The 27,948-nt window shown below is 42.4% G+C and overlaps 1 protein-coding gene across 2 annotated transcripts in view; it reads left to right on the plus strand.

Annotated features, from left to right (window-relative positions):
* The first annotated feature begins 222 nt into the window (after window positions 1-222).
* Window positions 223-27,948, plus strand: part of oxr1a (oxidation resistance 1a) — a 152,195-nt gene continuing 124,469 nt past the window's right edge. For both annotated transcript variants that reach the window (XM_047597903.1, XM_047597904.1), the window contains exons 1-2: window positions 223-362; window positions 14,758-14,844. In XM_047597903.1, coding sequence (XP_047453859.1) covers window positions 14,828-14,844 — 17 coding nt within the window. In that variant the 5' untranslated portion in view covers window positions 223-362; window positions 14,758-14,827. The remainder of the gene's footprint in view (window positions 363-14,757; window positions 14,845-27,948) is intronic.

Raw genomic sequence — 27,948 nt, forward strand, 5'->3', positions numbered from 1 at the left:
TAAATCTTAAGATGAGCCTTCCATTTGTTTCTACAGACTATATCCATTTGTTTCCTTCTCCTGTGCAGCTACTGGATCACTCTCATCCTTCAGTGCATCCTAGGATGACAGCTCCCCCTCCTCCCTGCAACATCACTCCCTCCCTAGCTGGGACTCCTGTTTGGTATGGTCCGCTCCTCCCCTCTCCTACGTCTCACCGATGGTAGTTTCTATTGGGAGAAGGTCAAATGACTCCGCATGTCTGCCCGTGTGTACATTCCTCCCACGGTGCACGCTTGATGAAGAAACACTTCCACTAATAATACCTAACGTCCGTGCGCGTCTGAAGCGGCGTGTCTCGTTGCGTTGTGACCCTCTGAAAAGTAAGTACCGATGTGCGGCGATGTGTCGGTTTGTTTGTCCCCGAAACGCTTCGCTCCGGCTGTTTTTTTTTATTATTTGCTTGTGGAGTGATAAGTCGTTTCCTTATAAAGGTTTAATGTTTGCAAAGTGTTGTGTTTCCGCGCAGCTGGCGCAGTTCGGGAGCCCGGATGGTTTAAAAATAGTTCTTTGGGGATGCTGTGTTTTGTGATGTTTTCAGGCGGCGCAGGTGAAATTCAGGTGAAGAGTCGCCGTGTTTCTTGTTCTTTATGTACTTTAACTAGTTATATGAACACAATGCGTTTTCTTTTCTTCCAAATTCAGCTTTATGGTCATGTATCAGCCAAGCCCCTTTCCTGCATCTTTGCTTAGTGAATTAATCTCCCTGTAGTAAATACTTTGAGAATAAAGGTAGCTTTCTGTGCTGAAGAATTCTTTGGCAAAATAAAACATGCAACATAATAAACAACAACTGAAACAAAACTACCATAAAACAACAATTTGATGATGTTACTCTCTCTCTACAGTCCATTTATCATCTGAGATCTGTGTTAATGTGGGAGTGTGGAAAGTTCACTCCTCAGCAACTAGAAAGCTCTGAGGAAGGCAGACTTAATGAAGTGAGTCATTTGAGTGTGGCCAAAACTCCCTCCCTCCCCCTGCAGAGCAGTATGTTGCTGAGCCTATTACACCAATGCATAATGCAATAAGGTATAGTCCCATAAGGTGCAGAATGAACGGCCTCCGGGGGAAGATGGGGGGAAGCCTGTATATTGTCCAGACTCCTTGTAATCTCCTATTACAGGTCCCTGTGACAATGAAAGGTATCGTCCAGAGTTACGTTCAAGTTCAGTGCTGATAAAGTGGAGCCAGATCCCTGTCCGGAAACATGCTGGGCGCCACTGATGTGCAGGGGAGTTCGCTCAAAGTTAGCGAGATATCGAAGGACATTTAGAGGAAGTTGCAGGAATGGCACAAAATTACATAACTTGTTTTTGGGATGTTTGTTTTCTCTGATTATAATCTCCCAAAGCGCAGCTTGAAAAGCGCCTTTTTCTACCAACGCTACCATTAATCTGTGTAAAAGCATTCTCTAAAAGGGAGCTGCTCCGACCGTCAGATCATCTGCAAGATATTATCTTGATTAATCGTCTGTCAGATGTAGGAATAAAGTCAATGTGGGGATATTTAATATCTCCTTATAACAGACAAAACAACTCTGAATTGGTAGTGTGGTGTTTTGGTTCAAAAGTGACTCAGCTGATCATTTTTTAATAATGAACTGTAGTGTTTAAGCACTGAAATGATGAATTGCTTAATAGAGTTTTTTTTTTTTTTTTTTTAACAAGTAGAGACTGATTTCGATGTTAAGGTGTAATATTAGTGGTAATCTAGCAGGTATTTGGACGAAATGCATGAACTAAAAATCCAACCTGTCATGTCATTGATAACTAGAACTGTCATTCCTGTAAATGATGGCAGTGACACATGCAGACATGGGTTGAGCGATGACTCTCATGATCAAATTATGCGTGGTCCTGCTGCCTTTGATTAGTCCCTCGCCCTTCCATCATCAGTGAGTGCTAGCTGTTACCAATTGATTACGGCATTGAGATCCATGTTGATGAATCTGAACTACATCAATTAGTACAAATCATCGCACACGCCATTTTAAAAAAAGGCACAAATTCAATTAGGTTGGCTTCTTTTAAAAAATGTTTCCATATTTGTATTTCCAGTATGTCAACCTGTGCTTTTGTCGTTTTTTTTTTTTTTTTTAAACTGAAACTGAAAGAGCTGGGGCTCGATGTTTATCAAGATGGCCTCGACAAAATTCAGTATCTCCCGTCCGAGGGAGGCTGTGCAGTCGCGTGGTGTTTCAACAGCTGCCACTATCTCATGTATGCCTGCGAGCTCATTAATGCGCGCGCGCACACACACACACACACACACACACACACATACACACATCTCTCAGGTAGAGCTGAGAAGCTCTGCCCGTAGGAATACAAACACTGAATTACTAACTATCGCATCTGACTGGTTGCCAGGCAGTGTTTCCTGAAAACGTAAATTAAATTAGTGTTAAGCTGTTGCATTTCTGCTTTTCAGTGAGCTGTTGCATGTAGCGCAGCCTGCTTTCACACCCATGGTGCTCGTGGTGTTTGACCTTCCATAATGCCAAGGCGTATTAACCAGGAGGGGGCTCTGTGCAGGTGTAAGCAGTCACACGGGGGTCCTGTGCATCCTAAACACTGCAATCCGTTGTAATATAACTGGCTTGCTTAACGTTCCCTCTGAATCGTGAGAGGTTTTCATTTGTTCTCAAACACAACCAGCGAAGGGGTTAGAATCGTATGCATTTGTAATACGCATGGTTCTCCAGTGGTTCTTTGAGAGCTCTTAAATCTTAACAGAGCAGACGGAGCCTTAAGTCTGCTTCTGTAACTGGCTGGTGCTAATCCGTGCTCAGACCTCCTCTTGAAGTCATACTGTAGAAGCTGTTGCCATTTTGGAAAAAAAGGAAAAAGTTTCAAGAGTTTCAAGCTGTGCCGCATGAGAATGCTAATCTTAATATTACAAATCAGGAAAAGAAGGTTTATCTGCAATCAAAATCACTTTCCCTCTGATCTCCAAACTGTTAAGCACTGCCTTTCTGCCTTCACAATGATCCTTTTGCTTCTTTTATCTTTTATCTTGTGTGATGTTTCACAGGAAATCTATACAGTATAGTTTAAAAAGATTCATCTTGATCTATGACATTTTTTTGAAAAAAGGATACAGGCATTGCATGGTCTGCTGAAGTGGATAAGTGTATTTGACTAGTTCACTCATTGTTGAACAATTGTGCTATAGTGTTATAGTTTTTTACCACTGGTTAATCTTTAGGTTATTTCATTGGTTAAATGATGAGCCTTTTGGTTTGCGAAATGCCAAACGTAATGCAAAATAGTCATCGCTAGTCAGTGGTTTTAATGTTGTGGCCGATCGATGTATGTATACGTTTGACTTCCACCCCGGAGCAGCAATAAAACTGCCAAATTTATTTAGCATCACTTTTAGGCTCATCATGATTAGTCTGTCACAAAGGGCACGGCCATTGTTTTGATGATGTGGTTTTCACTAAACATCCATAACTGTAGAGAGGCGGGCAGCGAAGGTCTTGAATGCCACAACACGGCAATCAGATGATGACAAGGGCAGCGACGCAGTGATTTGTTGCCTTGTGTCGTAATGTGATTCCAGCAGAAAGTTAATTTTAAAGCTTTGGAGAAATGCGTTCCTCCAGCATGGTGCTTTATGGCTACGTGCTGGTTTAGCACATAGTTTATGAAGATGCATGAGAGAGCGGGACAGAGCCTTTGTGCCACTTATATTTATCCATAATTTGTTTACATGGTATCTAAAAGAAAACTGTGATCATGCAGATCTGTAGATCAGGGGTCTTCAACGTTTTTCAGGCCATGGACCCCAAAACTGAAGGAGAGATTAAATAGGGACCCCCTACCTACTGTATGCGTTCTATATTAAACTCAGCCTAGTGCTACTTATAAATATACGTTATTATTAGCATTTTGTATTCAGTATTAATCTATCCCTTATTCCGCTGTGAAAATATGCTTGAATTCATGTTAATGTGTGTTTAAAGAATATACATATATAAGAAAAGTCTGATCAACCAAAGATTTTGCAACCCCCCCTGCAGTGCCTCTGCGGAACCCCTAGGGGGCGCGGACCCCCTGTTGAAGACCTGTGCTGTAGGTCATTAAGCGGCCCCTTCTGTCTCTGTCTCGGTTGTCACGCTCACTTGTTTTCTTGCCTCTCATTGCGTGATTTCCATCTCTTTTGTCCGGCTTCCTCACTGTTATCCCACTGTCTAATGATGGTAATCTCAAAAGAGACTTACGGAGATTAAACCCTGCAGGCTTCTTAAATTAAGAACAAGCAAACAATAGGGGAAGACGAACATGGAGGAGTCGCAGGGTGTGGCTTACACAGTGGCGGGCTTGGTCCGGGTCCATAGTAGCTTTACCTACATACAGTAAACGGTGCCATGGGACTGGTTGGAGGATTACAGAGGATTTGCTATACTAAGCCACAGGAACTCAGCCCAATGACCCGACATGTCTCCTCCTCCCTTGAGCAAAACAACACACCACCCTCCTCCTCTGCAAGGCCAGTCTGCGCGGCCCATGATGCAGTTGGGGTCGATCATGTGACACAGATTGGTGATTATGTGGATAGGATGAAAGAGGACAGGGATGTTTCATAGAGTGATTACATTAGTTTCACTCAATTTGAGTGCAATGCGTTCTCCGCTCAGTTTGATGTTTTAGTGATAAATCTGCAAACATTTCTTCAATGGCAGAACCGATCATCTCAATAGCTGTCGGAGTAAATTCACGGCATGTTCTAAGTGCACATTCCACCTTGTGAATGGAGTGATAATGTGACGGCCAGATGACATACATCACAGAACTGGCACCACGTAACGTGACGGGAAGAAGGCGATGCTGTCTGCAAACTAAAATCTGATTCAGCCCCATCACTTGGAACTGGGGTCATTTTTGACTGGCAATCCATGGGCATTTGTCTCTGTCAGCCTAATATCACACGATGAGGTGACTCAGCAGAGTGCAGTCCCCAACCCAACTGTGTACATGTGTTTAAATCGAACTGACAGCGCTCTAGCTCTCGTACATACCTTGCCATGAGCGACTGAGGTTCTCTCTTTTTATACAGGTGCTGGCCAGTAAATTAGAATATCATCAAAAAGTTGAATTATTTCAGTAATTCCATTCAAAAGGTGAAACTTGTATACTGTATACTTTCCTTCCACACATAGTGATATATTTCAAGTGTTTATTCATTTTCATTTTTATTATTACAACTGACAGCTAATGAAAACACCAAATTCAGTATCTCAGAAAATTAGAATATTCTGAAAAGGCCAATGAAAAAAATGTTTTTTTTAGAAATGTTGGCCAACTGAAAAGAATGAACATGAAAAGCATGCGCATGTATAGCACTCAATACTTAGTCGGGGCTCCTTTTGCCTCAATCACTGCATTAATGCGGCGTGGCATGGACTCGATCAGTCTGTGGCACTGCTCAGGTGTTATGAGAGCCCAGGTTGCTCTGATAGTCGTCTTCAGCTCCTCTGCATTGTTGGGTCTAGCGCATTGCATCTTCCGCTTCACAATACCCCATAGATTTTCTATGGGGTTAAGGTCAGGCGAGTTTGCTGGCCAATCAAGGACAGGGATACCATGGTCCTTGAACCAGGTACTGGTGGTTTTGGCACTGTGTGCAGGTGCCAAGTCCTGTTGAAAAGTGAAATCTGCATCTCCATAAAGTTGGTCAGCAGCAGGAAGCATGAAGTGCTCTAAAACTTCCTGGTAGACAGCTGCATTGACCTTGGACCTCAGGAAACAGAGTGGGCCAACACCGGCAGATGACATGGCACCCCACACCATCACTGACGGTGGAAACTTTACACTGGACCTCATGCAACGTGGATTCTGTGCTTCTCCGCTCTTCCTCCAGACTCTGGGTCCTTGATTTCCAAAGGAAATGCAAAATTTGCTTTCATCAGAAAACATAACTTTGGACCACTCAGCAGCAGTCCAGTCCTTGGCCCAGGCGAGACGCTTCTTACGCTGTTTCTTGTTCAAGAGTGGCTTGACACACGGAATGCGACAGCTGAATCCCATGTCTTTCATGCGTCTCTTCGTGGTGGTTCTTGAAGCGCTGACTCCAGCTGCAGTCCACTCTTTGTGGATCTCCCCCACATTTTTGAATGGGTTTGTCGTCACAATTCTCTGCAGGGTGCGGTTATCCCTAGAGCTTGTACACTTTTTTCTACCACATTTTTTCCGTCTCTTCGCCTGTCTGTTAATGTGCTTGGACACAGAGCTCTGCGAACAGCCAGCTTCTTTAGCAATCAACTTTTGTGTCTTGCCCTCCTTGTACAAGGTGTCAATGGTCGTCTTTTGGACGACTGTTAAGTCAGAAGTCTTCCCCATGATTGTGGAGCCTTCAGAACAAGACTGAGGAACCTTTTAAAGGCCTTTGCAGGCGTTTTGAGTTAATCAGCTGATTAGTGTGGCACCAGGTGTCTTCTATATTGAGCCTTTTCAGAATATTCTAATTTTCTGAGATACTGAATTTGGTGTTTTCATTAGCTGTCAGTTGTAATAATAAAAATGAAAATGAATAAACACTTGAAATATATCACTATGTGTGGAAGGAAAGTATACAGTATACAAGTTTCACCTTTTGAATGGAATTACTGAAATAATTCAACTTTTTGATGATATTCTAATTTACTGGCCAGCACCTGTATATATTTTTTGTACTCTTGGAAGAAGGTTTAGGGCAATCATAATGTCTGTGTTTGATTAGAAGGGCATAATGGAAGAGGTTGTTAAGCTTGTTTTAGTTACGTTTGCCGAGATTTCCAACATAACAGTGATGCCACCATCCTGCCTGTACACTACGTTTGAAGCCAAGCTTACCCTCGGGCAATGCCAAGCTTTCTGTAACTCTGCTTTTTAAGCTTTTCTGAGATAATTTTCTCTTGGTCCCAGCTTCATACACACTGTTCAAACATGAGAGGGCCATCTCGTCTTTTCATCTAACTTTCAGGAAGAACGTGAATAAGTACATTTCAAGATCTCCAAGTCTTCCTTTACATTCACCTTGCTCTCGACTCTTCCTCCTCTCATGCTGTGCCTTTGCCTTTTCTGTGCAAATCTCTTTTTCCTGTTTTTATCTTTAACATTTTAAAGATGCATAATGCTGCATGCCTTAAGGGCGCTTCAATCAATCGTCTGTAAAGGCCAATCAGAAAAACCCATCAATGAACCACACCAGCAGAACGTAGCGATAGAACACCTCCTGAGAAGGTACCACAAGCTTGCTCCTTGAGCGCTTTGTATGCAGGCGTCATCACTGATGAACATTTACTGACCAGAAGCAGTCATCACTCAAACTGGACAGCAGCTTGTTTTTTGGCAGGACAACAAAAGACACTTTCCAGCTCTGGCCCAAGCACAACAAGTCTGCCTTTGTGCTCTGGGCACAAGTCTTGAAGAAGACGGTTTTAATGTCTTCTATTAGTCTACTGGAATTTAGAGGAGCAAATGGATCAGACTGTTTTTCTTGTTCCTTCTATTAGCCTAATGCAATTTATTTTTGTGACTTTTAGTATAATTAACTTGGTGCACTTTTAATTTTTGTGATATAACAGTATGAATTTTAACAGGGTTATATATAGTATATAATGTTTTATCTGTTACGAAGATGTACCCTGTACTACTTTCTGCCCCTTCCCGGTTCCAGTATTCCTTGAGTAACTAAAGAAAAAGATATTGCAATGCAGTTCATGATTCTGCACCGGAAGCATGCCTCATCCTATTCCAACAAAACCATTGTATTACCTATCGTGAGTGCACCAAAGAAGGTGGTGCCAGGGCAATTTAAGTGTGAATTATGAGTCTTAAGGCTAAGCTAATTGCGAATGAGAGTTGTTTAAAAAGTTTAGGTCAACTTTTGGCAGTCGTGCGAATATATCTGTGTCCTGAGACCATTGACTCTGTATACTATGGAAAAACAAATTGTGACGTCAACCACTGGATTCTGAACCTCAGTAATGAAGCCTGAAGTGGGTGGAGCCATGTTTGTTGAGACCTACCTACCCAACTCTCCACCACCTGTTGCTCAAAGTGGGAACGCTTTTAACTATACAGAATTTTAAACCTTAATAAAAAGTAAACGAATGAGTTAGAAAATGAATGGTGAAATAAACTACTGAGACCAAATTTGTTTTTTTGTACTAGGCTGTAAATGACAGTTGGGATAGGCTCGAGCAACCCCCACGACCCTAGCGTTAGTAGACGATGAGATGAGACTACTCTGGTTAATAATGCTGTAAAGTTGGGCTTTTTAACATTGGGGGGGTGGGGGGGGGGTCTATGGGATTTGCTCCCTTTTATCCAAGGATCCAAGAATTATCCAAGTACTTTTCTAACTTTATGCATTGTATTTGTCAAAAAAATCAAATCTCGGGCAACCCTTTTACATGAAGCTCACATTACAAGCATAACATGTACTGTGTTTTTGGGAAACAGAAATTTAACCAGCCTTTATAGTCTTCAATATTTAACCTCATTTCAGTGGCATTCCCATAAGCATATAGGCTGTAGGTTTAATATCACCCACAGCGCGCCGCTTATAAAAGATTGAGCAGCGATGATTCAGGCTTAAATGAGCCTCCTGGTGCTCTGTTAGACGGCGGAATAAAGCGATGGGATCGGAAGGTGTGTCGGCTGCAGGGAGACTTTAAGCATGTTAAAGTTATTACCTTTTTTGTCACATGTTCGTCGTTTCCATCTAGATCAAATTACTGAAAAGAAGGAGAGGCTGTTCTGAACACGGTACCAATACAAGAGCATCATCATGCGTGCGTGATGTTAGGACACCAAAATCAAACATGATGAATCCATTATTCCTCTTCATTGGGATTCGCTGAGATTTTTCATCTGCAGGGAAATCGCTGTCACGCAGGCCAACGCAACAAACCCACTCGGCTGACCTCGAGCATATTGCTGTGCTCCCTCAGGGAGACACAGATAAGATGCCCCTGAGAAGATAACCACCACACACTGCTGCCATTAGCCCAACGCAAACAGGAGAGCCAAACATGACGGAGAGGGTGTTCATTCCTTGCCCAGTAATTGACTGAGCATTTCCATAATGACATTGTGTTTCCTGGCAGGCTAATGTGACCCCTATTAGTTCGGGAAACAAACTGCAGTTGGGTTCTGTGTCTGCCGTCGCCGTGTCCACAGCCAAGGAATTGAATTGGGGAGAAAGCAGAGATGGGGGGGGGGGTGGAGAGGGTGAGGTGTAGGGGGGCGATGCAAACAATGGAGAGGTAGAGACAATGGGACAACCAGGGGACTGGGAGTGGAAAACAGAAGGGAAGATGAGTCATACCACTGCAGCAAACCAGGCCCTGATTGAAATTTCACTGCAGCTACTTAGATTTATTCTTTTTTTTTTTTTTTTTTTTTTTTGTTGAGGGGCCTATTTTGGAATTTATATATACACTCTGATGACTTCTTGTACTCTGCGATTAGAATACATGTTTACTCTGCTACAAGTCACCATGTCCCACTTTAGAAAAGTCAAACGGCCTAATAGTGGCATCATCTGACTTACGGGTGGCACAGAGCGAGACTGGAAATCATATTTCAGTTGTATCTGCCGTGAAGGCGGTCACTTGTTTTCTTTTCTCTGCGCCTCTCTGTTGCTGTTACTGATTTAGCTTCATGCAAGGCCAGCTAATCCTGCACCTGATCAATGCTCCACTTCTCCTGCTGACACTCTGGATTTCACCCAGAAACCAGCACGACTGATATCTGTATCCATCCTCTCATCCCGTCAATCACTCCTAAAAGCCACCGTCCCGGAGAACTGAAATTTACCTTTCAAATACTGTAGGTTTGATACAGTGAGTATCTGGCCCTGCTGAGGCTCGGTAGCATGTGGCTTGATGCGTTTGGCTGGTTTAACGGTGCGCTGCATACATGCTTAGCTCATCTTTGTACTTTTGCGAAACGGCTCTGCCAGCCCTGAGGCTAGAGCCGCCTGTGTTGCGCCGAACACATGATCCCCGTGTCATGGTTGCATTACGGTCGGCAGCTTTCAACATACCCTCGCACCGGCGATACCTGCTGTCCCTCCGACAGTCTAAGGGATTCGCCTCAATCCATTACATGCTTGGATGCTGATAGTGTTTGTCAGGATGCTCTGCACGCCCGGAGACGATTAAGCTGCAACACAAGGCTCGCTTAATGAAGCTCGGCAGAAAAAACATCCTCCAACAAGGTTGTTTTGCCATAGAGGAAACAGTAGACAAGGGCCACTCTTGTTGGGGTGGAACCATACGGCTCCACTGGTGCTTCGGAGGGGTGTGGGTTCGTCCGCTGGTGGCCATTCAGAAAGACGGATGAACCCCGTAAATAACTTCATGCTCATTTGAAACGTAACCTTCGTAGGCTACGTCTACATGTGCATCTGGGGTGCGCGACTGTGATAATACACTAACTGGCTATTATTAATGAGCTGCGGCATTTTGAGGTCAGCTTTAAGAGGATAGTTAGAGGATAGCATCAGGCTTAGGTAAATTAAAGAAAATAAAATGCATTGTGGATCTCACAATGTGCAGAATCAGTCATGACTGTCGAGGACAATTAGAACCCAGGCTAATCTGGACTTAGTAAGATAGTAGTAATAACTACTAATTTTAATAATAATACCTGGGTTCATTGAGAGTTGACATTTTAAAATAGTTGTTTGCAGTAAACTTTTGAAAAACAACAGTATTAAGTATAAATTTACATCACGGTCTGCTCTTAGTATGATTGGCTTCACGGGTTTTGTTTTAATCCCCAAGAGAAAACCTGTTCACAAAGCAGTTTTAACAAGAATACACCACTTTCTATAATGCAATTTACTTGAACTGCTTACACCCGTGATGTACAGTCCTACATAAAAAGCAACTGCTTATGAAAGGTTTCCTTTTTTCATCACTTGCCTGCTGGCCAGTGCTAGTTAGAACAAATTTCATAGCCTTCTTTCTGTAACATATGAGATTACTTGACGGGAAGCTGTTATTTTCTCTACCCAGACTCCACTGCATTATATTTATTAACCTTGTAGGATTCTGAACTGATGGCACATGAAAGTTAAAGGGTGGATGTCTGCCGGAAAATAAAAACATCTAAATATTCTGTCTCCAAACTTTATTCAGATATCATTAATCAGATCTTCATTAATCTCCTAACCTGAGCTAGGTTATTATAATTAATACAGTTAATGTTTTGAACTTTCTTTTCTCACACTTTATTGCTTAAAATAGAATCTTATTGGTTTGTTCCCACTGGCAGTCGAAGCTGGCCTCATATAATACCACATACTGCCCGAATGTATTTTCAGTTTGTTTTCTCGCGTTGGTATAGATCCATGGAAGCTTTAAGGTTTGCTATTATTTTTTTTTTCTGAGGGGAGCGCTGAGTTTAGCGAAGCGCTCTGTAATCATCTCAAAGCCCTGCAACACTGTGACGAATGGGAGGATGAGTCACATTTTAGCAGCAATGGGAAGGGAAATTGTGCGACTCTTTTAAATTATCTCTCTGTGCTCCCTGGGCTCTGAATTTTCCCTCAGATTAGATAAAACTGTTCGCTTTAATGAAATGAAATATTCTACAATAATTGTCTTTTGCTGCGCGTGTATCTGCAGCCTTGTGTTGGTGAGGTATTTCTTATCTCGTTAATGAGATGCCATAGTGGCAGGACATGTTTTTTGATGCAAAGAAAGAACCTGTTTGTATGTGATGTACTGTGTACATTTTGGTGATAATTCAACAGTTTTCATGGTACCCAGAGAATGAGCCCAAACAACGCTGAAGACAATCTAACCATGAGATCAGTCATGAGTCCTGCTTTGTTTGTTGGACTCAAAAGTAACATCATGTCAAATTAAGCATACGAGTGAGACAACGTTGGCCTCACATTGACTAGAGGCTGTGTGTGCTTGTCTGTGCTTGATTGACAGCAGGAAGACAGGAAGAGGTCCAGGAGAGAAACATGAGACAAATTAAACAAAGTTCTGCCGTACGGTAAGTCATGGCAGACAATTAAATCAAGGAAGAGCTATACTGTACCAGCATCTAAACGGGTTGAAGTGACTTCTGCTTGTGTGTTTATTTTCAGTGTTTATTTTGTCCTTTGCTTCAGTAAGCTAACAGGCATGACAAAATGGACTTTGCATATTCAGCTTTGATTATTTTCTCCTTCTGTGGCAATACCAACTAATTTATTCATTTCCTGTGTTAGAGTTTCCAAGTCCCAGTAAGTTTTTGAATTATAGTTGCGGTTGAATTGAACTTGTTCTGTTCCTCTTGGTATCGTTTTTCTGTTTTTGTGGGTCATGGTAACTTCTACATTCTTTCCATCACACTTTATAGTTGATATATATATATTCTTGCAACAACCGAGGCTTTTTGCACCTTTCCAGAAAATTGTTTGTATACAGTGTAAATGTTTATTACCCATATCAAACTGTGACATCAGCTCTGTGGCATTTTATACCCACTTTTGCTGTGGTCTTCTCCTGAACATACAATGTGAAACATACAATCAATACACTAGAAAATTCAGACACAGTGGTGGTCTTAATACAGGTCACTGTAAAATGTTATATATTTTACAGCTGTTGCAGGAAGCTTCTTCCTGGAGGCCAGATCAATTCACCTACACACATTTTTTTTTTTTTGGTTTGTTTGTGCCAGAACGTTGGTCTGGATCTGCTCCGTTGGGAACTGATTATGCTTTAGCAAAGATCTGCCAGGTCAGTCAAATCGTTTGGGTTGGCTTTGTACAGTCAAGAGTTCACACAACGTAGTCGCATAAAATTGCTCAAAATTTTCCATTAATTGTTCAAATTGTGGCACAAAAGTAATGCATGGAGTGGAATATGTCTACAACAAAATAGCTCTAATTGGTTTTAGGGTTATCCAAAGTTTTTCATCCGAGGTTTTTTCCCCCTTTGTATTGGTTGAATTACACCTCATAATGAAATCCAAATGGTGGGTTACCTGACTCGTGATCCACTAAGAATAGCTAGTGCTATCAAGGGAATCCCTATGATCCCACATTGATGGTCATAAGATTTGGACTTCCTCACAAACTTGCATCTCCGGTAACCATACTTACATACATACTACCTCCATGTCATTGTGTCGTAGCATGATTAACCAAGATGAAATACATTTGTTTGCAAGTATTTAAAATAGCCAGTTATAAAACAATGGGGTAAATCAGAGTATGTGAGAGGTCAACAAAGTTCAGTGCTGCAACATGAAACATAATGAATCATCACAAAGTCCCAAATCCTGAGTAGGTATGTTTGTAGAAGGCGAAACTAGTTCCTTTTTTAAATCCATTTAGTACCTGGTTCCTCAGAAGCTCTTGCATGCAGTTAAGCTGAGTTCCTCCGAAGGTTCTTAGTCCCTGAGGAAACCTCACTCACATAGTTGAAGTTTCTTTCTCTTGTTTAAGCAAGTTTTTGTGTGTGTTTAAAGTGGTGAACCCACCTTTGATGTCTTGAAAATCTGGTGGCACTTGTCGTAAATGTTGTTTGGTTGTTTCTGTGACACTCCTCCAAGCCTCTAATCCTCCTAATTGCATTAGCAAGCGTTCGTCAGAGCACTGTTGGAGCAATTAATATGAACTGCAGGCTGTGTTTAAAACATTCGCACACTGGGTCTGCCAAAGAAGAGATAATTAAAGGAGAATATTCTGTATCTGTGCAAGCCACCGAGTTGGCTGCCGCAGCCCGGCCTTGGGTTACTTACAGAACCGAGTACATCCGTGGTCTCCATGTCACCTGAATGAATTATCAGATGTTTCCAGTGTCACGCTACTGTGTTAACCTTTCTGCCTGCTTATTCAGCTCACTCCTGCTCCCTGCCAGCGTGTAGTGGCAAGGAAACAAACTCAAGGTGTTACAAATGAGATGGTGTCTATGTGTGTACATGCTCATGTGTCTGACTGATGGGCTGGGGGGGGGTGGCAGATAGGACAGAGGCGTGTGCTTTAATCACCCCGTCCTCCTTCCCTCTCTGTCTCCCACCCTCCTTCCCTCTGGCTCTCCACTCATCTCATTACAGACAGAGAGGGTGAGAAGTGAAGCCTGTATAGACCTCGGCATTAATTATTGAACCCTATCTTCTTTTACTCCAGCTCCTCCTCCAGAGTCTCTGATAACCTTTACATAAAAGAGCAGAGGCTAACTCGCAGCCATTATACATCGTGGTAAGCGCAGCACAGATGTGTACGGGGGAGATCCAGTTTGGGGATTTAATCACTTGCAGAACGTGCTACTTAATGTCCTGCGTGTGACATGTTTGCAGACACAAGCAAATATATAGTCCCCCTTTTTTTTTTTAATTACTTTTTAATTGGCTTCTCATTGTTTCAGTAGATCTTCACCTCTAATTAATTGCATTCTGTTTTAAATGGCGTCTGTTGTGGCGGGGTAAGGCAAATAATTATTAAGAGTGCCATTTGACTCCTTGCATTGTCTATGTCGCGTTGGCCGGAGTTGTGCTCTGGTTGCTGCCTCCTGCCATGCCCAGTCAATTTGAATCGCTCAGTTTGAGGCCGGCTAATGGAGGCCGCCGAGGTCCGCGCGGCCCGGGCAGCCGTACAACTCCTCGAGGGCGACTTCGCTGTGATGCTGAAAATCTCACTGTTATCTCCTTCTGTCCCCCCCACCCCCTCTTTCTCCCAAACGTGTGCACGCGCATGCGTGTGTCCTTCATGCAGGTTTGAAAAGGCGACATCAAACCTCGACGCCCCCGAAGCCTCCGAGCACGGGAAGGAAGACGCCGCCAAGATGTTCAGCACCAAAAGGTCAGCACTATGTCGCTTTTGATCTATTCTCATATGTTCATAAAAAGAAAAGGGGGGGGGGGGCTTCGCAGAAATCTTGGGACATTTTAAAATGATTTCTGCTGGTAATGACTGACATTTCTGGTGAGCTGCGATCCCCAGATGACTCTAGATCAGAAGGGATATCAGTGTGAGGAAAAGGCTGATTCGCAAACATTCTCGTTTGTTATTTCTCCTGTTTGAAGTGTCTGAATTACACCATTTCAGGCACAGTACCTTTTGCCAATGTAGACTTTTCAGTGGTTATTTTCTCTTACCGTATTTCAAATCCAGATTACCCAGCTTGCAATGCTACTTGATTATGTGTAGTTTCTGTATTTTTAATGTGACTTGTGGTCAGGTACATTCTGCATAAATCATTTACATACTTTTTTTTTCTCCTGTGGGTGTTTACTGCCAGGTGGAAGAGGTCACATTGCTTAGTTTGCATGTGGTTCACGGTAAAATGCTTGAGGTTATTTCTGATGTCTCATGTAATTTTAACCATTAGTGTAACCGTTGGTAGCAGAGGTTTGATTTATATGTCATTGTGAACCAATAGTGATTGCAAACTCTTTTGAATACTATTAGAACGGTGCATTTTGAATCAATAAGGTTGTACTCTGTTGGCCTGCTTATTTTTACATAGCCTTTAGCTACAGCATGTGTAGAATAAAGAGCCGACGGCCTATACTAGGAAAAACATTACCAACATATTTATTTTATAATGACTTTGAAGAGACCTTTTAAACAGGAGCACAAAATGTCCAGAACGATTAGATGGCATTTGAAATGCGTAGTCGTTTTTGTCAGGGGAAATAAGTTCTCTCTACATATTAACTGATGACTAAAAGGCAAAAGTGCAGTAGATGCAGAATCCTAATGCTGCACAATCCCTTACAAAAGTCCGAGAGTAGCAGCAGTGATGATGCACAGCAGGCCTGTGAAGCTTTGTGTAGGCGCAACTTATGCTGATGCATTGTGTGTTTTGTGGCAGTACTGTGGGTTTAAATCATTCATTGCTGTAGTGATTCAAAAAGACTCCCAGGACACCAGCAATAACAAATGAACTGAAAGTGCATAAAAATGAAATTGTGGTTCAGGAGCGAAACATTCAATAAAAGTACTCAGGATTTATCTATCTCTTTCACAACTTAATTTTTCAGTCTCTTTTTTCTAACACGGGTTCTTGTGGGTGTGTCTTATAGTGCAACTTAAGAGTTTTCATCAGTGTTGCACGATATACAATAGTCATATCTATCATATTTATATGGGCCTACATGATATACCATCAATACTTTTAATGCATACTCAAATATATGATAGTTTCGCTATTTCCGTGCACACTCTGTGCAAAATTTTTTTTTCATATACATGAACACCCACATGTCACCAGAAACTGATGCCTGCTCATGCTCACACCTTGCTGGCTCCTCCTCACTGCCAGTTACATGGGCAATGTTCAGCTCATGTTTGTTTGCGCAGCTGCACTGGCACCGTACAAACTTAAAAAAAAACAAAAAACTTGAGTCTGGACACCTGTAAGAAAACAGCTGGTGCAGTTCTGCATGCAGCGTGTACAGTTAAAGCAGTTGTCTCATTGTTTTTAAATGAACTGTCCTAGCGTGTGATCATTGTAAAGCACCAGTGTGATTTTTCTTCATTTCCCATCTAGCAACACTGGTTTTCAAGCTTGCAAATTCATTGTTTCTGGCTGTAATGCACCGTTTATACCTCCATGTAAATTTGATGGCATCGTGTCAGCCCAGATGGTGTTCTGACCCTAACGTCATAGCCGTGTCGTGGACCTCCCCAGCAATGCAAGTACGCAGACCGCCAGAGCTGGTGAACCAGACTGACGAGAGCACAACTATAAATGGCTAGCATTGGCATAGGCTATGTGCGCAGGTTACGCTTAAATGTGAAGTCTTGATTTGGTCTCACGTTGGAATCAGGTGACAAATTATTGTGCAAAACTAAAGAAAAAGTTTTTTTTTTTTTTTTTTTTTTTTTTTTACTGGTGAAGCTGCTGAAATAATTTTTCCTTCACACTTTTCTGCACAACCTCCTAAATCTTTTCTGTTTTCGTGCATTTCTCTGCATCTCAAACCGAGATTTACATTCTACTTTTTTCAGTGGGGATGAGTTTTAAGATCAGATACTCGCCGTTGTCCTTTCAGGTGTTACGCACAGACACACTCTTATCTGTAGTAAAGCCCATATGTGAAGGGCCTTCGCATTGTAGCAGAAGCCACAGTGTGGGAACCACTTGGTGAGATTAGGCCGAGACTCGGTTCTCAAGTCCTGATTTACATCGACAAAGAGAAGTCGCCGGTTTGCTGGTTCGATATCGATTGCTCCTACGCTTTGATTGTCACCCTTTCAAACTCAAGCCACCGAGGTTTATTTTTGGTTCCGTCCCTCTGGGGCGACATGTCGGCGCTGAAAGAAAAGCAGCGTGTTTACAGCAGGAAGTTTCATGTTAGGAGGCGAGGGGGAGGTTAAAATATCACAATATGGCGAAGCATGAATGCTGTCACGATGCTGCATCCATCCACCTGTCTTATCTCGCACCGAGTGAGATCCTCAGACTGAGAGGGAGAAGATGATTAAACCAAGCCAGCCCTCTGTCTTCAGGGAGCTGTGTCAGCACAGTCCGTGACACGGATATGCCCAAAATGGCTGTGATGAGCTGCCGTCTTGAAATTCAAACACATTTATGTTTCTGCTGAATATGAAACAAAGCCTCCCCGCGCCCCCACCCCTAGTGAAACCAGTGAACGAGATATAAAATGGTTGAGGAACAGATTCCTGTGTGCCTTTATCAGTGGCTTTTTAATAATGGTTCTTCTCCTCCTCCAGGAACATTTACTGTGTGTACAATAGAAGAACGTAATTACAAAACTTATATTAAAGTTGAATCGTCTTAACATTCATTTGCCTTTGATTCAAATGAAATGAAGAGTGGGCACAAGAAACAGGCTTTGAACGCAGCACGTATGCAACTCTGCTTTGTGTGTCTTTATGTGCACATTAAAGTGTAATTGGATTGCTGGTAGTCTTAGTCTTTCATTCTGCCTGGGAGACGCCGTAGTCGTCGCCTTTATCTGTTGTTTTTCAGACATGAACTCAACGGCTACGCTTATGCCCGTGAGCAACCTTTTGTCAATAAATAATACAGGTGTATTTCCAATTATAATCAGCAGCAGCATTAAAGCCATTAAAGTTAAATCACCCTCAACGCTATCTAGCTAATTAATGGCATAATAAACATCTTTCCTAATTAGGTCCACAATGAACAAATCTTGGCTTGTGTGATGAATAATGTCATTAGGTAAAAGTTGAAACTGGTTTCTTCATTGACAGATTTTATATTAGAATATGTTCTTCAGAGAAAATGTTTGAGTGAAGGTTAAAGTTATTTAGCGGTAAAGTCTTAACTCTCTAGTTAGATGAATGATCGATTAATAGAGTAATTAAAAGATCTATCGATAGATTAATCAATTGATTTTTGGACGGAGATTCCTAGAAGTTGCCCTTTCAGATTCTTTCAGTAGCAAGAGATTTACACCACACCTAGACCAGACCAGGCACCCCAACCCCATAGCAATGACACTCCTTGATGGCAGCAGTCATCCCCAGCAGGGTGCAGCCTGATACAGGCAGGTTTAGGAACAAATAAAAAACAAACCTTGCCCTGGCCTTCAAATTTACTAGATCCCAAACTGATCAAGGCCCCCACCAGCAACATTCTTAGGCCAGACACCACAGGATGCCCTCAGAAGGACCATGTTCGTTGTCTGATGGGTCACAACTGTTTTGGAAGTGCAAGGGAGACCTACACAATAGGTGGTTATAATGTTATGCCTCAGCCTATATGTTTTGCCGGTGGAATTTTCAACATAAATGCGGCTCTAAGGAGCATATAACTAGCTTCAAATGCGGTTGCAGCCTGAGGGTATGGCTATAATTTAGAAGTATTTCTATGCTTGTTACAATTTCTCTACCATTTTTGTTGTGGCAGCAGCTTGCTGTAGCTCGCTAGGAAATGACATTCTCCTAATCCTGCCTGCTGCTCAGATTGCTTGATTGTTTTTTCAGTTGGCAGCAATATCGCAGCAAAATTAGAGATCTGCACTGCTCGCGTTTAAGTGGATCGCTCTCTGCCAGAGCTTGCTGACAGTTGCCGAATTGGTTGTCCTTTTAGTTCAGAAAGTCATCATTGTAATTGGAGAGGTCACATGAGTCGAATTTGACCTGTTAGCGGATAAACATGAATTGTCCAAATTTGATCATGCATTTTACTATGAAGTGCATGATCGCAATTCAAATATGAGCCAAAGAGAGTTTCTGAAAGTACCGTAATTGTGAGTGTTGTTTGTGGCAACCTTTGCACAGGTGTTTCAATGTGTTTTTATTATATATTTTTATCTTTGCCCCAAGCAAAAAAATCGTTTGCATTTGATGAACCAGTGTGGGTGGACACAGATGGTTGTTACCGTGCTTTCAACTATTTAGCTGTGACTGTTTATTCTAAGAAAAATTCTTGTAACTGTCAAATCTACATGCCATCAGCATGAATACACCCTCTGCAGGAAACAATGTGATTATATTTTCAGCTCTGAGAACAAAACCCTCTTATTAACAATACCTAATTCACATGTGTGATTCCCGTTGTTTGTACTTAAAACTCCAGCTCTGCAACACAACATAGCCTCAGCTTGACCCAATATTCTTCGGTCGGAGTCACTTGGCATTATCATCCCAACTGTGGAGACGTGTGCCTGGAATAACTGTCACAAAGTTAAATTCGGCTTGTGCCCTTGGTTGTCAGCCATTTTGGGTCATCAATTTGAGCTTCCTCCCAGCTGTTTTTGGAAACTGTCGTGACAGGAACATGAAATAATGTCATTGCCAGCAGTAGCTTGGACAGATATCTTCAGGAGATGGCCTGACACGACCGGACCGGTAATTGCATTCAGTGGGAGCTGTTATGGAATTACAACACAACGGCTTTGTCTATTTAGCGGCAAAACCGTGAATCTGGAAAGTTTTTTTCCCCCCCCCGAAATTTGTCCTCTAATTTCTCATATTTAAAGTTCAAGAGTGAGCGTTCTGCTTCAGCTTGGCCGGAAAAGTGAGCTAAACACACTGTGTGGGATGAGATATTATAATGATACATTGTGGAAAGGTGAGTGCCTGGTGGTGGCGTCTCTGCATGACTCATGACAAACAATTCCAAACAATAAAGAAAGTAAACAGCTTTATTGTTATTGGCCTCACCACGCACTCTCTCATTATATGCACAGTTTGCCCTTGACAAACTCTTGTATTGTGATGACATGGTGTACCTGCAACTTTGTCCTCATTTATACAGTGATCACTATGTCACAGTCTCATCATGGTAGTTAAGCTTATAACGACACATCGGTAAGTTGCAGTCGTAACAAAATATCAGATCCGACATTGACCCCCCCCATGCATCCTGACCTTCATAAAGAGTAATTGGATATCTGACTGACTGTAGCTTTGAGCTGCTGATCGACATCAAGGGGCCTTGCACTTGATTACTTATGTATGCCGAGGGAAGAGAATGGTGTCTAGGGAGTAGAGTGCATGCTGGGAAGTGTTAACCCCCCACAAAGGCCTGCTGATCCAATCATAATGAACAGGCTGCCATCCTGACGCCGCACACCGACTCTCCTTGGACCGTCCTTGAAATGGTGTTGTTGCAACAGTGTGTCCATGACTCGTGTGCATGAAAGCCACACGTTCAAAGAAATCATCTGTGTTGCACTTTGAGGACTTGTAATGTAATCTACAACAGGCTGGACTGTACGTGACTGACGAACACTTAGATGAATACTAAGTGAGCTTTTGCATTTAATTATGCTGTAACCTCGCCGTGGAAATGAGTAGTTTCTCAGAGGCTGGTAGGTGTCCATTATAATCAAATAACAGGACACTTTGGCAAGTTAAAGTGCAGACAGCAGTAGCAACAATACTTCTGTTTCCACTTTCCATTGAACATATCATTACAATCATTACACTCCATGGTTCAGCTTTGTAGTACCACAATACTATACTTTCTACAGGTTATGTAGACACACAATGCTATGTCCAAAATTACAAAATATTAACAAAATTTACGAGAAGTAAATAACATTGACCATCTTGTGATAATGCAATGTTCTGCTGGGAAACTTTTGGACCTGGCTTTCACATAGCTGTTACTTAGACATGTACCACATTAAAAGTACTGACAGGACATGTGATCAACATTGCTCATTACAGTGCAAGGCTCTGCTGCGAAACAAGAGCAATGTGCTCAACCGCACAAGCTGCAAAAACTGATCAGGAATGACTTAAGGAGCGCAGCAAAGAGCCCAGAGTTGTTGACTCACCCCCTACTCCCCACTACCAAACTTGCAGGTTCCCACTTGATTAAGCATCTGTGGGATGGACCGGATTAAGCCCATCGGTCCCGCAGCTCACAGGACCAAAAGCATCTGCTGCCACCACTGTCTGGTGACAGACACCGCAGAGCTCAGATGCCTGCCGCTGTTTTGGCAGCTCAACTGGCCAAATGACCTAGTTGCTCAGAACAGCATTATCAACAGGAAGCAAGAAGAAGGAAGGACGGAAGGTCGAAAACACACATTTGGAAAACTTCCTGCTTGTAATTAACTAAGATCATTTGACTTGATGCAGAAATTATGCTTTAGATAAAGTATGGTGGCACAAGATCTCCCTTCTGTGTAGGTATGACTGAAGAATGATTATATGGATATTTGTTTTAAATTAGTGGACTCATTCTTGGTCTTTACAATCTCCTTATAGCTAGCTTTATACAGCTAAACATACAGTACAACCTGAAACACAAATATCAAAATGTGGTGGTGCATTGCCAAGGTATCATAGTGCAACATGCAGATGTTATTTAAGACGTGTCATCCATAAAGCCATGCTAGAGGTTAATTGCATAAAAAAGAAAGAAAAAAATGTGGCTGTCACATTTTTAGTGCCATTCCCTAATTGATAAAAGAAATGGGTTTTCCTCCAGACTCGCCACTTAGCTCTGATGTTGAGAAATCAAACAAACCAATCCATCACAGAAGAATCATAGATAGATGTAAGGCTCAGTTCATCTGAGTGCCACGCAAGCATGTCATGCTTTAACTGAACACCTCTCAAGAGGGAAGAATTCTGTCTGATAAGAGATTTGAACCCATTCTGATGATGCGTCCAAAAAGTTGCATGCGAAATGACAAAATCACAAAAGTGGACGAAGCAGATTCTAGTCGCCCAAAACACTGTATCATACTGTATCTGTGTTCTCCTGGGAGTTTAATAAGTGCAGAGAAGACACCCAGTGTGGATGATGGCTTCCATGCAAGCCTGCAAGAACAATATGGATGTAATCAGTCTCTTGGCTACGAGTTAGTCTGCACCTACACTGCATACGGCAGCAGGATTTTGATCAGGCAGCAGGTCCTGGGCATAGGAAGTGACAGCATCAGTAATAGATCCAGAGGAATGCTAAACTCTGCAAGAAAGTGATGAGGAGAGGTGTTTCAGCTGAGACAGGGACGAGGGAGGTATCAAATGTCAAGGGATGCATTAATTCTACTGTGTCTTGGTGGGTCTGTGCAAAGTAAGTGTAGATTAATGGAGAGGAAAAGGTCTTGAATGCTTCACCATAGACCACAACTTATCCAGAGTAAATGTTCTCAGATATGCTAAATGTCATTGAACTACACCTGTGTACATAAAAGGGGTTAAATTCCTTTGTCATCTTTACATTGACCACTGATATTTAACAGTCAGCTTTGTTCTTTCACGTCGCCCTGTTCACACGAGTCACTTTCTCTGTATAATGAGAGCATTGTTGAGTCCAACTTCTCTTATTGACTGAAGGCATCTGTCGATTTGACCGACTCAGCCCTTCTATTGATCTAGCATGCTGTTTAAAGAGCATTGTGATTTTGGTGTGGAGGTGAACATCGATGATCAGTGGACAGAGACCAAATGACATGCAAATCACCAACTTAGCATTATAGCCGTTGGACTAAAGAGCAGTCGGTTTATAGACAAACTGCCTGTTGTTACCTTGTGTGATGATGGCACGAGGCAAAGTCTGCCATGACAACAGCAGATCTATGTTGGGGCTGTCTAAAGCACACGGCCTTGGTCCTTTGTGAGAGAACTCTTACAGCTTAGACTGACTGTTTTCCTGCTTTATATGACACTCGGTTTAAATTGGATCTTTTTGTTGTCTAATTGGAAAAAAAATCTAATAAAAAGCAGCCATGGCCTTTTTCAAGTTTTAATTTTGGGAAATAATAACCTCTATGGAAGTGTTATACCCTGCGTGTTTTCACGAGATTTGTGGGTTGCTATTGTGTTTTGAGTAGTTGCAGCACATGTGCTTGGAGAACAAAAGAAACCTGGGAGCACCATGGTTATAGCTATATACCCATGGGTATTAGCTATGCTAATTTTGCAGGATTTCTTTCAAGCAGGAGAACGGGTAATTTGAGCAAAAGTCAAAGATGGGAAAGAAATCTAAACAAAACCTGGGTGCATCAGCTCTGCACTCTCAGTTCAGTTGTGCATTTCTGTGACTCTATTGGACTCATAAGCCATGTGCTGTTTGTCTATTTTTCCACACTATGTATTACTTTTTTTTCCCTTTTTAACACCTTGTGCCTTTGTTACCTGCCATACAATTAGCCATCAGCATTTCAGTTTGGGATTAGTCTGAGGCTGTTTGCCTCTCTCTTCGGCTGCTTTGAAGTGGTGACTCAAGTGTCATCGCATCATACGGGGAATAAAAGCTGCTCACTGGTTGCCTGAGACTTATTCAGCTCATTTCCATCTCCAGTGCATTGTTTCCTCTACTCTGAGTTTCCGTGTCAAAGGGGAATAGATCTTCCCTAACCAATCACTACAGGCCGACGATAACAGCCTGGCAGCGGTGTTAGTCCCTGTAGTTGTCCCACGGCGTTCATCTGATTGATTGCTTTTCCGGCCATACCATGTCGTAGTCCCAGACAAATGAGCATGAGCAGCCCAGATGCTTTTGCAGTTTTAGGGTCGGAGAGCATGTCCATTAGCGTCTTTATAAATGATCAAATAAAGAAATAAATAAATGCGAACTGAATTAATTAAGAGGGGGGACTACATTATAACCGCTGCGTAGTCCAGTGCTTTTGCTGCAGCTAGCCATAAAGGCACTTCCCTTGTTGCATTTATGTTAACCAATCAGCCACAACATTAAAACCACTAACAGGGGAAGTAAATAAAGTTGATAATCTTGTGACAATGCAATGCTCTGCTGGGAATCATTTGGATATTGCATTAATGTGGATGTTCCTTAGACATGTACCACTCACCTAGATGAGATCAAGCACCTAAATCCCATAACAATGGCACTCCTTGGTAGCAGCAGCCAACCCCAGCAGAAGTCACAAGGGAGACCTACACAATGTTAGCTCATAGTGTTATGCCTGATCTGTATGTTTTCTTTTTGCTAGTTGGGGTTGCACAGTTAGCAGCTACACGGCATCATGTTAAGTTGTCATGGATAATACGCTAAAAAGATTTTGTGTCTTTTTACATCACACATACTCATGTCAATATGGCAATATTGTCTAGATTGGCTGGATTTATCTTAGTTGTCTTAATTTCAGTTTTGGATTGAGATATCTTGTTGTTTCCCTGTCAGTGAAACTGCATCTTTGCTTTTCATCCAGCCCAGAAATGTCAAGTACAAGCCCCTGAGATTAGCCAAGTCACTGCTCTGTACAGGAGCAGTTTGTTGTTGTTTCTGAACTTTGAAAAACCGGGATAACGTGTCAGCAAATGAGGACTTGTATTGATGCTTTCTCCAGGATTAGTCCAGTTTCTGTATCACTGGGGGTGGGGATTGCTTTCAATACATCTCAAGCAGTATCAATTGAGTGGTTGGGGATGATGTGTAGCATCACCCAAAGGATCACAACATCAGAACAATAAGGTCATTTTTCTTTTTTAGAATCTGACATGCATGCTGTTTCTTCAAGTCACATTGTGTGTTATTTGTTCCACCCTCCACCTCCTCGGTTTTCCGCCCCAGCACTTGCCAGTCATCTTGATGAGCTGTCTGTCGTCCATCTCCAGCTGGAGGCTGTAAATCTGCAAGAGAGAAGGAATCGGCAGGAATTTTCACTGTTTTAGAACCACATGATCATGTTCCTTGCTGCTTTCTCCTGTTGTTATTGTGACCCTGCACGAAAACGGTATGGTGTGGTGGGGGACAAAACACAAGCAAGGTGTTGTGGTTTGATGTGAGAGCCATTGCATGTTCTTGCTTCACGAGAATGGGGTATTTCTGCTGCACGTATCCTCAGGAGTGTTAATCAGCTGAAATGTATGGCCTCGCATTTCAGATCAATGTACAGAGGTTGAATGTCACCTAGTGAAATTGGTGAAAGTGAGCCTGCAGGCCACGAGCACCAGCTAATGAAATTTTGATGCAGCTTTATTTAGAACTATATTTTGCAGGATTACGTTCCAGGCTCTGTTTCCTACTTCAAAGGCGAGCTTTCACCACTGCTGGGGGTAGTTTCACCGCTACCGCCCCAGTAGACTGGTTCCTGACAATTTTGTGTTTGGGTACACCCATCCCTAAGTCATCCATCATTCAGAAGCCTTTCAAGTGATCAGTTCTAATCGGACTGGTGTTATTTTTTCCTCCTTTTTCCCACTTTGCTGCGTTAATCCATGAAGATGGATATGCAGTGGGTTTGTGTGTGGCGCTTCTCTCGATTAGATTAGATTAGTGCTTTCATCACTCCGGGCCAGATGAGAGAGAAAGAGTGATGGGTCGGGGGGGGGGGGGGATTGGTTTCATAGAACTGCCATTTCTCTGCATTGATAATGGTAATATTTCTGCTTCTCATACGCAAAATGATGCCATGTTGCACGTCATTGGTGGGGAAGGAGTATTACATCGTCAACTCGGGCCTCTTTTATATTGGTACTTTGCTAGCGAGAGAGAGATCCCTTTTATCACGTCAGCCAACCTCTTCCTATGCTTCATCGACAAATGGCAAGTTACTTGAAACATGTGGTTTTACATGTTGAGGAGGCACAGAGTACGATGCAGCTATGTGCCACAATTTGTATACCATGTACACTGCATACAAATAAATTGGTGCAAAGTCGAGATAATAAAGCAATTAAATAATTAATGGAAAATGTATGTCTTCAACCCACCTTATTGTAGGGGTCTTACAAGAATACTTCACTAGTTATCTTAGCTAAGACTTCAATGGAGACTTCTCTGCAGGTCGTTCTACAAGCTGAGCACTTTTAGGACGAGTAGTAGCAGGTGCAGCCTTCGATGTAATGGCTCTTTTATGGTGGTTTTTAATGTAGAAATACGGTATTATTATCATTATGTCCTCAGTGTCATTTATCGGTGTCGGCGAGTGTCCAAATGTTTTATCTCACCAAGTTCTCCAACCAGTGTGAGAGACTGTGTCCAAAAGCCAAAGACAATAATTCATTTAATATCACTGTCTGGGTGGCTTTGGAATTTGCTTCTCTCAGTCAACTAAAGGAATTAAAATTTTAGCTCCGTAATCTGGGTGTAGTAAGGATTGAAAAGTTGGCGATGCACGTCCTTGGCAAGTAACACTAAAGTCAAACCGTAAACACACAGAGTACACAGTGCATGCGCTCATGCTGCAGTCCCTGGCACATGATAAATATCCAGCTTGCATTCGAGTACATTAAATCATGCCCTTTGGCCTCGTCTTTCATCGGTGCGACCCCTCTCTCGTCTCCGTTTCTCCCTCGCGTTCCCACTTTCCCCGCTCGTCCTCCTGCTGGATGGATTGTTCGCAGCTTGGCTAGGTGCGGCAGCTGGCGCCCCAGGAGACTGCTGACCTGGGGTGAGCGCTGAAGAAGAGTCAAATTAATGTTTTATTTCATTACTCGCATTGAAACACCAGCAGCAGCAGCGGTTCCCCAATGTCATCCAGAGGGTAAACACTGCTCAGCCAGGGGGAAACGGTGAGGGGCGGGGGAATAATGCCAACTGCACTATCGCAACACTGGAATAAAACGCAAATGTACATTCTCGGTGCTGCAAACAAAGCTAGTGCTTATTTGAACGTTTCTATGTTGATAGGAATATAAGAGTTATTTGTCACGCCTGCAGCTACTCCCTCTTCCTCTCTTTATATCTAACAGTACGGTATTATGTCGTGCATACATATCTTGCCAGCAGTAGTCAGCGAGCGGCAGAGAGAGCACCTCTGGGTGGTTAGATGTGTTTGTTAAGCATGGTAATTCACTCCGGGGAGAACGCTAGAACAAACAAAACAACAACTGCCACTGCTTCAAAGATATTCTACTTCCGTAACAATGCAGTCTTTCGCTGCCTGGGCTTCTACCCCCGTGGCTCAGATTATACCGTATCTTATATAAGGATAGATTAAGGATGAATAAATGTAAAAACACCCAAGTCCAGACAAAATGGCTTCAGCGGAGTCAGATATGCAGCTCGTACAGATGCCTTCCACTGACGCTGCGTCTAACTCAGTCTGCTGACTGCTGTGGCATTTTTTTTTTGTTTGTTTTTTTTGTGATCACAGGAGAAAAGTGCAGCTGCTGAATTTATTGTCACAGTGCCTGTTTTTTTTTTTTGATGAATGCACACTGAGCTCATCTTTATCTGGCAGGAAGCATTAAAACATGAATGATCTCATTTGTTTTTCTGCCTCCTCCAAAAATGACAGACCAACAGTGGCATCTGTAGTAAACGGAGCAGCACGTTACACTATAATGTGACCGAAAGGGATCCATATGGAGGATTATATGGAGGTACTATAGGGTGGAGCAGGGTGTAAAAGCAACGAAATGGTCATATTTACTCAAATGTGATGTGCACATTGAAATCATATACAAAACTGGAATTGCATAGAGCAAATATCTCATTTCAAAACTGGATCACGTATGGTCATATTTGTTGCACAACATTACCAGCCAGTGAAAAATGTAGAGCTTTAATATGAGATGAGAACAGATCTGTCTCAC

The sequence above is a fragment of the Mugil cephalus genome, chromosome 11 (assembly GCF_022458985.1).
Source record: "Mugil cephalus isolate CIBA_MC_2020 chromosome 11, CIBA_Mcephalus_1.1, whole genome shotgun sequence".
NCBI lineage: Eukaryota > Metazoa > Chordata > Actinopteri > Mugiliformes > Mugilidae > Mugil > Mugil cephalus.